Source organism: Antennarius striatus, chromosome 18 (assembly GCF_040054535.1).
Source record: "Antennarius striatus isolate MH-2024 chromosome 18, ASM4005453v1, whole genome shotgun sequence".
Taxonomy (NCBI): Eukaryota; Metazoa; Chordata; class Actinopteri; order Lophiiformes; family Antennariidae; genus Antennarius; species Antennarius striatus.
In genome coordinates, this window is record NC_090793.1 from 8,477,306 (window position 1) to 8,490,064 (window position 12,759).

General features: G+C 41.1%; 3 protein-coding genes across 6 annotated transcripts; 1 reads left to right on the top strand and 2 right to left on the bottom strand.

The window, feature by feature from the left end:
• ndufa13 (NADH:ubiquinone oxidoreductase subunit A13) lies at window positions 1-2,775 on the top strand. Its single transcript, XM_068340128.1, has 5 exons — window positions 1-137; window positions 1,484-1,562; window positions 1,640-1,711; window positions 1,789-1,858; window positions 2,556-2,775. Exons 1-5 carry the CDS (start codon window positions 44-46, stop codon window positions 2,673-2,675), a joined length of 435 nt encoding a protein of 144 aa, XP_068196229.1. The 5' UTR covers window positions 1-43; the 3' UTR covers window positions 2,676-2,775.
• Window positions 2,776-4,704: 1,929 nt separating this feature from the next.
• On the bottom strand, window positions 4,705-7,982 carry cirbpa (cold inducible RNA binding protein a). 3 transcript variants are annotated; one of them, XM_068340483.1, is made up of 7 exons: window positions 7,850-7,982; window positions 7,031-7,130; window positions 6,773-6,879; window positions 6,595-6,676; window positions 6,308-6,452; window positions 6,163-6,221; window positions 4,705-5,603 (listed from the first exon to the last, which is right to left on the bottom strand). In XM_068340483.1, the coding sequence occupies exons 2-7, from the start codon at window positions 7,128-7,130 to the stop codon at window positions 5,590-5,592; spliced, it is 507 nt and encodes a 168-aa protein (XP_068196584.1). In that variant the 5' UTR covers window positions 7,850-7,982; the 3' UTR covers window positions 4,705-5,589. The 3 variants fall into 3 exon arrangements, with proteins under 3 accessions (XP_068196584.1, XP_068196582.1, XP_068196583.1); XM_068340481.1 differs by having other exon boundaries at window positions 6,544-6,676; XM_068340482.1 differs by having other exon boundaries at window positions 6,565-6,676; window positions 7,850-7,980.
• A 1,265-nt stretch (window positions 7,983-9,247) lies between these two features.
• On the bottom strand, window positions 9,248-12,759 carry LOC137612160 (uncharacterized). Of its 2 annotated transcripts, XR_011038824.1 has the most exons (3): window positions 10,537-12,759; window positions 10,189-10,378; window positions 9,968-10,108 (listed from the first exon to the last, which is right to left on the bottom strand). XR_011038824.1 is itself a non-coding variant. In XM_068340533.1 (2 exons), the coding sequence occupies exons 1-2, from the start codon at window positions 12,695-12,697 to the stop codon at window positions 9,552-9,554; spliced, it is 2,718 nt and encodes a 905-aa protein (XP_068196634.1). In that variant the 5' UTR covers window positions 12,698-12,750; the 3' UTR covers window positions 9,248-9,551. The 2 variants fall into 2 exon arrangements, 1 of the variants encoding a protein (XP_068196634.1); XM_068340533.1 differs by lacking the exon at window positions 10,189-10,378 and having other exon boundaries at window positions 9,248-10,108; window positions 10,537-12,750.

Genomic DNA, 12,759 nt, shown 5'->3' on the forward strand with positions numbered 1-12,759 from the left:
TATGATGACGTCACCGCGTTGTTGGTGAGAAGGACAGAAGAAAATGGCGGGGGCCAAGGTGAAGCAGGACATGCCTCCGCCAGGAGGCTATGCTGCTTTTGATTATAAGCGAAATTTACCAAAACGAGGAATCTCTGGTATTTACGTTACACATTTATCGATTAAAAACTCACGCGAGTTCCGAAATACGTTGTTTAACTTGTGCTAATCACTAAACAGCGGCTAATGCTAACAGGTCACCGTCAGTAGGAGAGACGCAGGGGGTTATGTCCTCAATGTAGACGGTGTTTTGTAAAGATCGTAAATTAATGAACGTTACTAACAGGAACAGCTTTTGTGTTTTGTGCTTTAGTAAGACTGCCCAACATGTTCGAATGGAAAAGGGATCATTGCTGGTGTTAGCCGTTAGCAAAGTTGCCGTTTTAGGCTTTTTATGTACAGTAGGTGTATTACAGTATTTTGTTTGTAATGCAATTCATTTGATCAGATATACTTGGATTTATAGGCAGTTTATATCCTATATATCCAGAAATGCACAATCCTGACTAATCTGAATATTTGCAGGAATTTCGTAACATTTTACAGAGGCAGGAAGTGGTAATCTGGAGCTCAAATAAGAAAACTACTAATAAAAATCGCACAAATGTCACCCTACCTTAGGTAATGAGAAAGCTACACAAAGTGTCCATGTAGGCGTTGCACCATTTTTAAAAGGAGATATGGTTTTCTCAGATATGACAAGAAAACAAAAAAAAAATTTGTTGGTGTGGTTTTAAATAATTAAAACTGTACATGTGCAACAACAAGTGCAAATGAAAATGACTTGGACTGTAAGTCCCCATTTGAGAGCGAATCAGCCTATGTTAGAGGAAGGATCAGATTTGTCCATGAGGATGAACAGAATGGTGGGCAGAATGGAGAAAACAGAGCGTTGTCTGTTCTTGTGACCATAATGAACCCTTTATTATTTACTGGTACTGCTCTACACATTGGTATGCTGACATAGGGAAGAGACAAAAAGCAGAAACTCCTCACATTATAAGTTGCAACCAGATGTTTTCGATGCACTGGAAAGTAAACTCAGTCCGTTTTATGTAATTGCAACTTGGGTAGTACGGAAATATTTCAGAAATAATTCTACAGCATAAACATCCCAGTGTTACCACAAGACCATTTGTCCTATGGTGAATTACTTATTTAAATTTGTAATTTATCAATAAATTTTGATTGTTTGGATGTCATAGATTTCCTCAGCATAAGACAGCAGTGTCAGTTCATTGACAGATTATGTAATTTTCATTGATGTAACATCAACGACTACTCTGATATCTTATTCTCATTGCTTATTTCAGTAAAACTTACAATGGTTATATCAACAATGATTTGTAAATGTGTTCTCTACAATGAGGCAGAGCTGATAATACGGCTTGGATGTATGTCATCTTCACCATTAACTGTCACAACCCCGCTCTGTCACCAACAGGATACAGCATGTTTGGCATTGGTATTGGAGTCTTGGTGTTTGGCTACTGGAGGCTCTTCAAGTGGAACAGAGAGAGGAGGTCAAGTGTTGTTGTTAAGCATTGGTGTCTGTTAATGTCCATTGCAGCTTCCGGTGATGTGTGTTTTTGCGTTGCAGGCGCCTGCAAATCGAGGACTTGGAAGCCAGGATAGCTCTGATGCCCCTAATGCAAGCAGAACTTGACCGAAGGTGACAAATATATCTTCTTCTTCTTTTTTTTCTTTTTTTTGTAAAACAATCCTTTCAACACATTTTTTTTTCTCCAGTATCTTGAGGTATTTGAAGGAAAATCTTGAGGAGGAAGCAATTCTCATGAAGGATGTTCCAGGATGGAAAGTAAGGAATTCATTGTAATCAGTATTTGATTTGTTTCCTCTAATAGCTACAACATAACTACAGTATTGTCCTCACTATAAGGCGCACCTAAAAGCCTTTAATTTTTTTCAAAAACCAACCGTGCGCCTTATAATCCAGTGTGCATTATATATGAAAAGTTTTGAAATAGGCTATTCTCAGATGAGTTACAACCTCATCCAGTGCGTCTTATATGTGAATTTTTGTGTTTGTTTTTAAATAGGTCCTTCATTTAAAGTGCGCCTTACAGTGTGGAAAATACTGTAATGACTTATCTTTAGATGCTATTGGTTCTATTTTTTGTTTTTTTTTCTTGTAGATTTTTAACTTTAAGAATTGGAGTAGATAGTTTGACCATTGTCTTTTATATATTAAATCTCGGCTGCTTCTAGTAGTTATAATTGTGAAGTTTTATTGTTATAGAAGACTTCTTACGCTGCCGTCCTTTGTTATAGTTTTTCGCCATGCTTTCACTGCCCATTGACAAATAGGACTCAGCTGATACCAAAAAGAATGCTAAACATTTGTATGGGCAACATTCATTTGGAATTACCAGTACTCCTTTTTGGTCATCAATATACTCTGTTATTTGTCCATTTCTGATAGTTCTAAAATGAAATGACACCTTTACAAAAAAAGAGTTTTAAGATCCACATTAATCATGGATGTCTGTATGCAGGTCGGGGAGAGGGTCTTCCACACGGAGCGTTGGGTTCCACCTCTTTCCAATGAGCTGTACAACCTCCGCCCCCGTGAACAGCTTATACATAAGAACTTAGGCTTCTCGGCGTACGTCTAACAGTCCCAAACTTCATGACCTTCCAGACAATGCGTGGACTCAAACCGTCACTCAGTTCAGCTGTAAATGTTTATATTAAAGTCTTTTGTTCTGAACCTCATCCTGTGTTGCATTTTTCCTCCCCCCACTTATGGTTTGATGTTTACTGTTTAGTTTTTAGATGTTACTATATTTCTAAGCTACTTTTTATGCTGATTATACTTAGCTGAGCTTTGGAATCCACAAGTACATATTTAAAGTAGATATAAAAAATTTAATCTAACAATTTGTTCTAACTAGTTAACATGAAACTAATCCAACATTTCACTTGATATTGCTTTACTGCAACTATTTTTGAATGAGCATATCTCAGAATAGGTCTTAACACCAAAGGCAAAATTAACCACTTGAAACTGAAATAACTGCACATGTACAAATGTGTAATGTTGGACCTGAATTACATGTCAGTTTTCAACATTTAATGGTCAGACCCAGCAGCTTCTTTACATTAGATCAGATGTTGAGGTGCTCCTCTATATTCAGCCTCATTTTTCTCACATGTAACAAAAAACTCTACAAGTTCCCCAAAACATTCTTTATTAGAGGTAATATTGGTTCACAAAAATACAAACACTAACGGCATAGAGCTATGTAATACTATATGTACATAACACTCTCACCCTGGTGTGTTGCATACATTACAAAATGGAAGCCCATTGACGAAACACTCAAATTCAGCCAAAAAATATTTACGGGTTTGTCGTCCTGTTTCTCTCACAATTGAATGTAAATAAGCCTGCATCCAACATTAAGGCTTGGAACTTCTACTTGGTGGCTTCTTCCCATGTAGACACTGCTTACAGCTCCACCACTGGACCTGAAACCAGGACATCAAGACATTGGTTTTCAACTAATAAAACATGCACTTAATAAAACAGGACTTCACCTGTTAACTGCACCAGCCGGCATCAGTCATTAAGAGCTGCTCACATCCGCTGAGGCCAGGAGACACAGCCAAGCCGTCGTCAGTCCGATTAATCTACAGAAAAGGAATAAGATTGATTAAACCTGGTAACAAACCCAATTACATAAGAACATGACAAAAAAAAAAAAGCATGCAACCCTATTCATGAATCTGAAACTCACCACTTATTCATATGTAAGGGTACAAAAAAAAAATCTCGCACCAATTAGGACTGCTGTGTGGCATTACGGGAGCAAAATTAGTGGACTAAGGCAGTGAACAGTGGACTGAGCACAAAACTACCCACGATTTAAAAGAGGCCAACGCTTTTTGAGTGGACTCTGGAGGTGGAACAGTACAGACCACAGGAGCTTCTTTAGAAACACTCAATGGACTTAAGAATCAATCAGGGAAGGGTCCATGGCATGTTGTAGGCGACATCTGAAGAGGACTACATACGGCTAACTTGAAGGTATTCATGGAAACAATGAGAACTGATTGAAGGATGTGAGCAAAGCAAAAGGAGATTTTTACCTCACGTGCATTGGCCTACTTTCTCCACATATGACCTAGGCAAGAGAGCAGCTTTCATCTCTGATGAGCACTTGTTGGTAGGCGCAACACTTCACTCTCCAAGGACTTGTAGGTTTTTGAAGTAGCTGACCTCTTGAACGTAATGAAGCATTAACATGACCAGACACCAGCTGACTTTTTTTTTTCCCCCCAGCATTTCCAAGTGCCACTTCTAGGGGCTCTTTGTTCAAACCTCACTAGAGGGTTGATCAATACACTATAAGTTGCCTGTCAAAACACATTAGGACAATTGAGACCTATATAGGATTCGCTAGGGTAAGAACCATTTTTACTTTTCAAAAATCTCAGGAAAACCGGGCAGCTTTGTCAAATAAGGCGGTCTTTTAAAACCCAATTACGGCGAATGCTGGCATGATCTCAAGGAAATAACTGCCAAATTTCAATTGCCCTCCAAAGAAATCCATGTGATTTCAGTGATTCGAGCAGGTGAATTAGTTCTCACGCAGCATTTGCATCCCCCATGCGATAGGTTTTGAAAGGCAAGAATCAAGATTATTTTCCACATTCTGTTTAATAGGCTCCATGAAGCCAAACTGACAAAGAAAAAAAGTTGATCATACAAAGAACATAAAGTACAAAACCGTTCCCGGTTGAGGTTTTACTTTGGGGAAACGAAGTTACATTTTTCGATCACTTAAACAATTAGTCCATTTTACAGCACATTTAAAATGCAGATGTTGAGCAGAGCACAGAAGATACCTTGGACAGACTTCATGAACAGCCGGCCACTTCGGAGGCGTAGTTCACCAGTCTGAAAGGAATTCACTCTTTTGGGAAATTGAACACACAGGAGCCTCAGCTAAACTAAGGTTTTAATAGTAAAAATGAATTTAGCATTAATCCCCCAAAGTAATCCAATCTTTCCTTTCTTTGTTGAAAACCTGGCAAGAGGATGGTCAGTCACACACTGACCAGGGGGGGAAAAAAGCCCCATCGGATATACTGATCTTACAATTAAAAAATAAAAAAGCAAACAAAATAAAAAATTCGAGAGAAAAAAAACCCAGGAAACACTTAACGTGCTGGACATCGTCTCTAATGATGGTTGCGGCCTTTCAGTGAAAAGCTACGTGGAGAGCTGTTGTTTGATCCCCATTTTGGAACTATTAATCAGATTACACATACCTTTAGATTACAAACAACCTCTGAGGAATAAAAGACGCCAAATCAAGCAAGGTAAGAGTCTCAAACTATAATTTGTAACATAGTTTGTTAAGGAATGACCAAAACTCATGGCTACATTTTTTTTTAAGATGCTGGAACTACTACAACAGAACTACAAAACTAAGGTCAGCAATAACATGTGGACATTTTTTCTTGAGGAGCGCATCTTTGAAATACAGCCAGCCAAGTGATGATCTTGAATCAGGGAGCTGTTTAGTCGTGTGCAGCTGAGGATAAGAAGTGGGCACACAGGTAAAGACACTGAAAGTTCCAACACTGGAGTTTCACAACATCCCCCTCAACCCACCACAGTCCAAAAACCCCCTCCCTCAGTTTCTACAAGGGTCTCCATCTCAGATAGGAACAATATCGGCATGTAATATTCGGCATTTGCTAAAGTGACTCACTGCTTGCCAGCCTCTTTATCAGAGTGGTGCTCGAGGGGGAGGAGAGGGCTAGCAAAAGTTGGCAACCGCATACAAAAGAGGAATCAACTTGGGCTCAGGTACAAAACTGAGGGGCATACATAATACAAGTTCTCATATGTTGGGGCTGTGAAGTGTCATCATTTTAATATGCGATAACGCCTGCAGTGATTAGGTGCTTAAGAGTCTGCTTACAGCTAACTGATTTCCACCATAATAAAACAAATGCCAAAAAATATTTATGTACATCCATTACTGTGTTTGAAGTCAATAGGAGTTTAATTTGTGTGGGTTTTTTTGTAATGTAGACAGCCCCAACATAAGTCTACATACAATACAAATGCATGTCATTGGTACTTACCATAGCCTTCATATTGATCACGGTAGGTTCCAGAGCGTTCACCATATCCACCCTGACCCCTGAGGATTTAGACAAGATTTTATGAAATAACCATGAAAAAAAAAGAAGAATTGATTTCAACTGTAGATTAAATCAAATTTCTTACCTGCTGTCTCTGTATCCACCGGATCCATATCCACCAGTCCTGTACCCGCCCTCAAAGCTCCTATCGCTACTCCCGAAGCTCCTTCCCCCGTAGCTCCTGTCATAGTTCCTGTCACCATAGCTCCTTTCTGAATTGTATCCTCCGCCTCCAAAGACAGAAGGATACAGAAAGATGAGAGAAAAAAAATGGAATTAATGACAAGAACTGGAGTGGTTGTGATGCTGACAGGTTTTCACCTCTGGAGTAACCTCGCCCACCTCTACCCCTAGATGCACTGAATCTGCCACCTCTTGAGCTTGGCTGGTAACCTCCTTTGGAGCGTCCCCCCTTCCCTGCCTCGTCCACACGAATAGCCCGGCCGTCCAGAGACTGCAACACAATGGCGATTGGACAAAGACTAAATAAACATCGAGTTACAAATTATAACGCCCCAAAATGTGAAATTAAATACAACCGTTTGCTTACCTTCCCGTTCATTGCGGCCATTGCGTCTTTAGCATCGTCGGCGTTGTCGTATTTCACAAAGCCGAAGCCCCGAGATCTCCCAGTTTCTTTGTCTCTGATCACATCGACTACCGAGAGGAGGAGGAGGAGGAGGAGGGGGGGGGGACGGTTAATATAGAAAATATAATCTCGAAACCTTTCAAAGATGGCTGCATGTATGCGCGTAATGACGCGCAGCCTTAATGAATAAAGTGAAAAGATTTTTTTTTTTTTAATTACCTTTTTCGATGGTTCCGTATTTCCCGAAGGCCGCGGATAAAGACTCCTCGTTGGTTTCGAAGCTCAGGCCTCCGACAAATAATTTACCTTCGTCAGACATCTTGAGCGGAGCGGAGAGGACACACAAAGCTCCGTTAGAACCTCCGCTTTCATCTGCCAACGACTTTCAACGACGTCGTTGCTCACCAGATAACAATCTGCGCTAAAAAAAAACGCTCCGACTCGGTCCGCAGTTACCGATGCGTAAAGACGCAAAAAGCATCAAATGTCTCCCAACTGGTTTGCTTATTTAAATCGATTTGAATTTAAAAGTTATCGATTAAAAAAAAATAAAAAAAATCTCGGCCTAAGCACATGCCTGCCGACTAGGCCCCAGACTAGTAAACGTGGTGCCGTGCTAACGGCGGATTAGACGGTGAAATTACGGCGTTCCAACCGGCGCCATTTTGTAGCTGAGAGCTAACGGTCCGCACATTTGCGCCGCTTATCGAATTACTAAATGCACTCACATCGCGCATACATTCTTTAAAATCGACACAGTTCCCGTTACCAACCACTATATAATCCAAATTGAAATTATTTAACAAATATGAACCGAAAGGAAAAAAAAGGTTTGCTCGAACAAAGCCCACCATGCCAACGCTTTTTTTTTTTTTTTTTTTTTTGGTGCCATGGCGCCGTCGATATTTAATTTAACACAACAACACGGTCGCAGCAAACGTTTTAAAAACATAACAGAAATCAAACTGATATAAAACAGTTAAAACACCAACAATGAACGTAAAAAGACGTGGAATAAACGCGGTAGAAGCCGTTTACCTTGTGGTGGATGGTTAACCTGCCGATACACACAAAGGTTGCAGACTCAATGAGAGCGGACAGCGGGTGCGCACCAGTTTTCAGGGATCTGCGCCAGTGCGTCTTCTTCACATCCTTTGGTCAGCGGCGGATTATCGAACTGGGCGGGTCTACCGCCCCCCGCTGACCGGCAGCTGCTATGGCATCCCTAGTCGCCTCAGGGCAACACTGCAGTCACCAGTCCTGTTTGGACCTGGGGTTTAATTGTTTACCTAATCTGAGTTTGGAATCTCAGTTTTCACTAAAATTGCTTGGTGTATTTTTTTTCTTAGTGTCAAACTGCGCGGGTATTTAGTCTTTTTTTTTTTTTTCTCGATTCAATGTGTTTTAGTTCTTCATTTAAATCAAACGAATACACCCATCAATGCACGCAAAGACGACAAAATAGGAGCACAAAGATCATTTGTGGAAAGATCATTTCCTCTACAGGAGACAATAAAGTAAATTTAATTTGAAGAAAATGTCATTTAATTCATTCGTTTTCAATTCATTGTCATTTCTTTTCAAACAAAAATGACAAATCAAACCACATGAAATAGACATTCACGTATTGTAACTACTTACTCTGGAGGGTGATCAATAGCATATTTCAAGAAATATGATGTTCAGAAAAAAAACCGTTGTAAAAGAGTTTAAAGATGAGTGAGGTCTGCACAAAAACAGCCACATTATTTCTGGTTAAGGTTTCTTTTGTTGCAGCATTAAATGAGTTGGAGGTCTTACAGTCGTCCACATCATTGCTCAACATCTGGGATGGATCATTCGATGATAGAAGAAATCGTTTATTGTTGAAGATTTCCTTCTGTAAGCCTCATCTCTCACCAACTCAGCTCCATAAAATTTTCTTCTGAAAGAAAATTACTCGATCCTGCCAAAATTATCCCACCTCGATGCTCCTCAATGGAACTGACAACTATATTCTTCTTGTTTTCTAACTTTAATACCTTTAAACCTCCTGTGGCTCGTTTCTCCCCCTATGGTCTCCTCCTTCTGACACTGGTTAATCATTATTTTTCTTTTGTTCACATTATTCAGACCTTATTGGATTTTTACTGAGTGATATATATTTCCTTATTGTGACTGCAGATCAATATCACGCGTCATTGTGAATACATAAGGCGATCCTTTGTCAATCCTATTAATAACATTGTTCACACAGCATTATCCATTTTAGTTTCTTTAGCTGCAAAGCAAAATCATCTAATTCAACCGCTTATTCTGCTTATTGCAGAATACAGGGTAGCTGGAGCCTCTCTACATGAGATCATTTAAAGCTTTATATTAAAGATTAAATTTAAGATTAAATTTTGTTAATTCAAATCTTCCTTCGATTTTATTGTTTAAGGTCGGCAGCTCCTTTTGACAGATCCCCTGGGATTCTCCATTCATCAGTTGATTTAGCTTTCATGTATCCAACATGCATGCAAATTAAATGTGCTCATTTGATTGTGAGAACAGTTTATTTTTGGCAATGAAACATATAAAAAGAACAATCATCACCTGTATACTGTATATCCAAAAACAATTTCTACTTCACCACAGCGGGGTGGACACTTGATGTGCGTCAAACATACCTAAAAAAGTTCTCCACACATTTAAAACTGTCAGGCTTCTCACTATGTGTGCATTCCCATGCGTTTTCTCCTGCTTCATATAAAGTCTCTCACATGGAAACCTTCTTCCCTGCGTGGGTTCTCATGTGAAAAGTCAACTTTGTTGTCTCCCTGAAATGTCTGCCGCATGCTTTACATCCGTAAGGCTTCTCACCTGTGTGGAATCTCATGTGGACGTTCAAGTCATTGCGTTTTGTGTATCCCTTCTTACATATTTTACAAACGTATGGCTTCTTACTGGTGTTACTTGTTCCCTGAGATTGAAGCTGGGGTTCAATCTCAGCATCTTTTCTGCTACCTCTCTCATCCTGGCTGTTAGTGATCAGCAGGTGAATGTTTACTGCTCCTACCACAGAACTGATAACCGGCATGTTGGGAACAGACTCCATCCGTGCTGCACCATGGTCATTTTGCTCATACGTAGGAGTCAGCATGACAGCATCGGTCTCCTGTTTCACTTCAAGCTGCTCTCCTTCCTGGCTGCTGTGGAGTTTCTCCTCCTCTGGGTGCAGAAGCTCTGCGTTCCTTTGGTTCACACTGGAGTTCACACGCTGGAGGTGATCAGCAGGAACCTCCTCCTCCTTACAGACAGGATGCTGTGGGCGTTCTGGAAGGACAACAAAAAGAGTATGAAACGACTGATGACACAAACGCAGACATGTGAAGAAACGAGTTATGTTTGCTAACCAGGGTAACGGACAGGGTGAAAACAGGGTTTCAGGCTGAGATCCAGTGGTCCGTGCTTACGATTTACCTCTTCCTCATATTTGATGACAGTCCTTTTTTAAAGTTCCAAAAATGTTGTCATCAGCAGCTGTTAGTCTTTTTCCAAAGAAAATTTCTCAAAGGGTCAAATGAAGAAATGTTGATAACTGAACTAAATACGAGAGAAACTACTAAGTATAACACAGAGGAAGATTTTTTGCTTTCATTTTTAGTATATTTGTTATTTTATTTCGTTGTAATTGATTTAATATGAATTAAGTAAAATTATAAACATGTTAAATATGAAATAAATAAAATGCTTGTACTTACCAAAACAGCTGTTCAAACCGTGTGTTTCAAAAACAAAGTCTGGCCTCCTTTCTTTTCTCAAGAACTGTTGGATGACTTGGTCGTACAGTTTGTCTTTGCGTTTTAATTCCAATAACAAATCCTTCTCTACTGACATGGAGGCCAGTGCTGAAAGCCGTGTCTGTCCAGTCGTGTTTCTGGCATAAGTTTGAATCCTTTCCAAGGTCGAAAATGACCCCTCACTCGAAGCAGTGGACACAGGAATAGTCACAGCCAAACAAGCTAGTGCATAAAGCTGTCCCATACTGTCACTCAGTTTGTTGCTCCTAAGAAAATCAAGAAGATCAGCTGGACTTCTACCTTCAAAATCACTCATGGTATACATCACAGTCAGTTCTGTTTTTAGTCTGGGCAGATCAAACAGTGCTCCGTGACTTTGGGTCAAGCAGGAAAAGGCTGTGTGTGGAAACTTTTTCCGGTTCGTCTTAAAGTTCTGGGGGTCCAAAAGGGAGAGAAACAGTAGTTTTTCGTGGTCTTGAAATCGATTCCTCATCTGACAAAGAAGGTTGTCCAGAATGTTGCTGTGGAGTTGTTGGTAGTGTGAGCGGAGGTCGTCCTGGACTCTGTGATGGCTTGGACCACCCAAGATACTCACAGTTTTTTCATACATCTGATGGAATCTATCCCTCCCTCGCTCAATTGCATCACAAAACTCGTCCACCTTTGTCATGCAGACTTGCACATCAAATGTTTTCTTCTGTAGTATTCCAAAAAGCACGGCAGCCCGCACGAAAATGCCATCAAATGTGTTGAGTAAAAAACAAAAATCAAAATCACTCAGAAGCTTATTAAATTCATCTGCATGTAGAACGGTGTCCTGGTCGTGCTCATCATGGTGATCCAGTATGTGATCAAACAATTCCTGCAGCCCAACTCTCCTCTCAAGGACCGCCTTCACCACTTTTGACGCCTTTTGCCACCGCGTTGGGGCAACGTGGGGAAGACGCCGCCGGCACATTTCATCCAGGAGCCGAGTGCGCACCGGGGATCTGGAGAAGAACGCAGCGAAGCCGTTCAGGTTGGCAAAGAAGACCTTGCATTCTTTGAGCTTTGAAACCCCCTGAGTCAGCACTAAATTCAGACGATGTGCATGGCAGTGAATGAATAAAGCCATAGGTGCCTTCTCCTTCACTTTCACTTGTACCTCATTTAGTCCAGATGCCATCACCGTTGCGCCATCGTAACACTGCGCCACAACTTTGTCCAGACCACATTCATATTCCTCGAGAATGGAAAAAATAAGAGCAGCAACGTCATCAGCTCGCCGGCCACGGGGTACCTCATCATATCGAACAAAACGCTCCGTGACGCCCGATTCCGTTACGTAACGCAAAGCGAGTGCGAGCTGTGCGTCTTTACGCACGTCTGATGTCTCATCCACCATCAGAGCGACAAAAGGAGCGTCCTTGATTTCTTTTTTGATCTCTTCTACAATCACTTGTGAAACGGCGTGAATGATGTCATTTTGTATCTTGTCAGGTGTCTCAGTGAACGCTCTGTTGGTGGACAAATGGTAGTGAAGGTCTGTGTCATGCTCAGAAAGAAAAGAAACAAGTTCCGTGTAGTTACCTCTGTTTCTGGACTGAGTGCTTTCATCGTCTCCCCTAAATAAAAGTTCCCGTTTACCCAGGAACACGACACAATCAATCAATCTTCTCAGAATCTCTCTGTTCTTTTTCACCTTTTCATTGTGGAGCTCTCCCTCCCTGCGTACCTGTTCGCTGGGCTGGGCATCCACTCCGGTGTCCGCAAAAGTTTTTAAAAGCACCGTGGCATACAGATGTCCAACAGTGATTTGGTGTTTCAACGCTGCTTTGGTTAAACAACCCAAGTTTGCAAATCCCGTGTGGCTCCAAGCACCACATCGATCCGTGGCAAACAAAAGGCATTCCCAGCAGAACAATCTGCAGCGTCCCACGGAGCCTGTCAGCCACGGGTACCGCTCGTAATTAGTCCTCTGGAAATGACGGACGAACCCCTTTCCAGCCTGGGACAGGTTGGGGAGTTCCGGGACTGGACGACCTCTTCTCACAACAGCCAGCTTCTCCTCAAATGCACGTGTTGAAAATGGCCTTGCGAGTAGATCAGCAACCAAATCTTCAATTTCTACTCCTGCTGCCATTGTGGAAGAAAACACACAGCAGACATTCCAGCTTCAAACCACGTGTAGATTTCTCTGCTTGA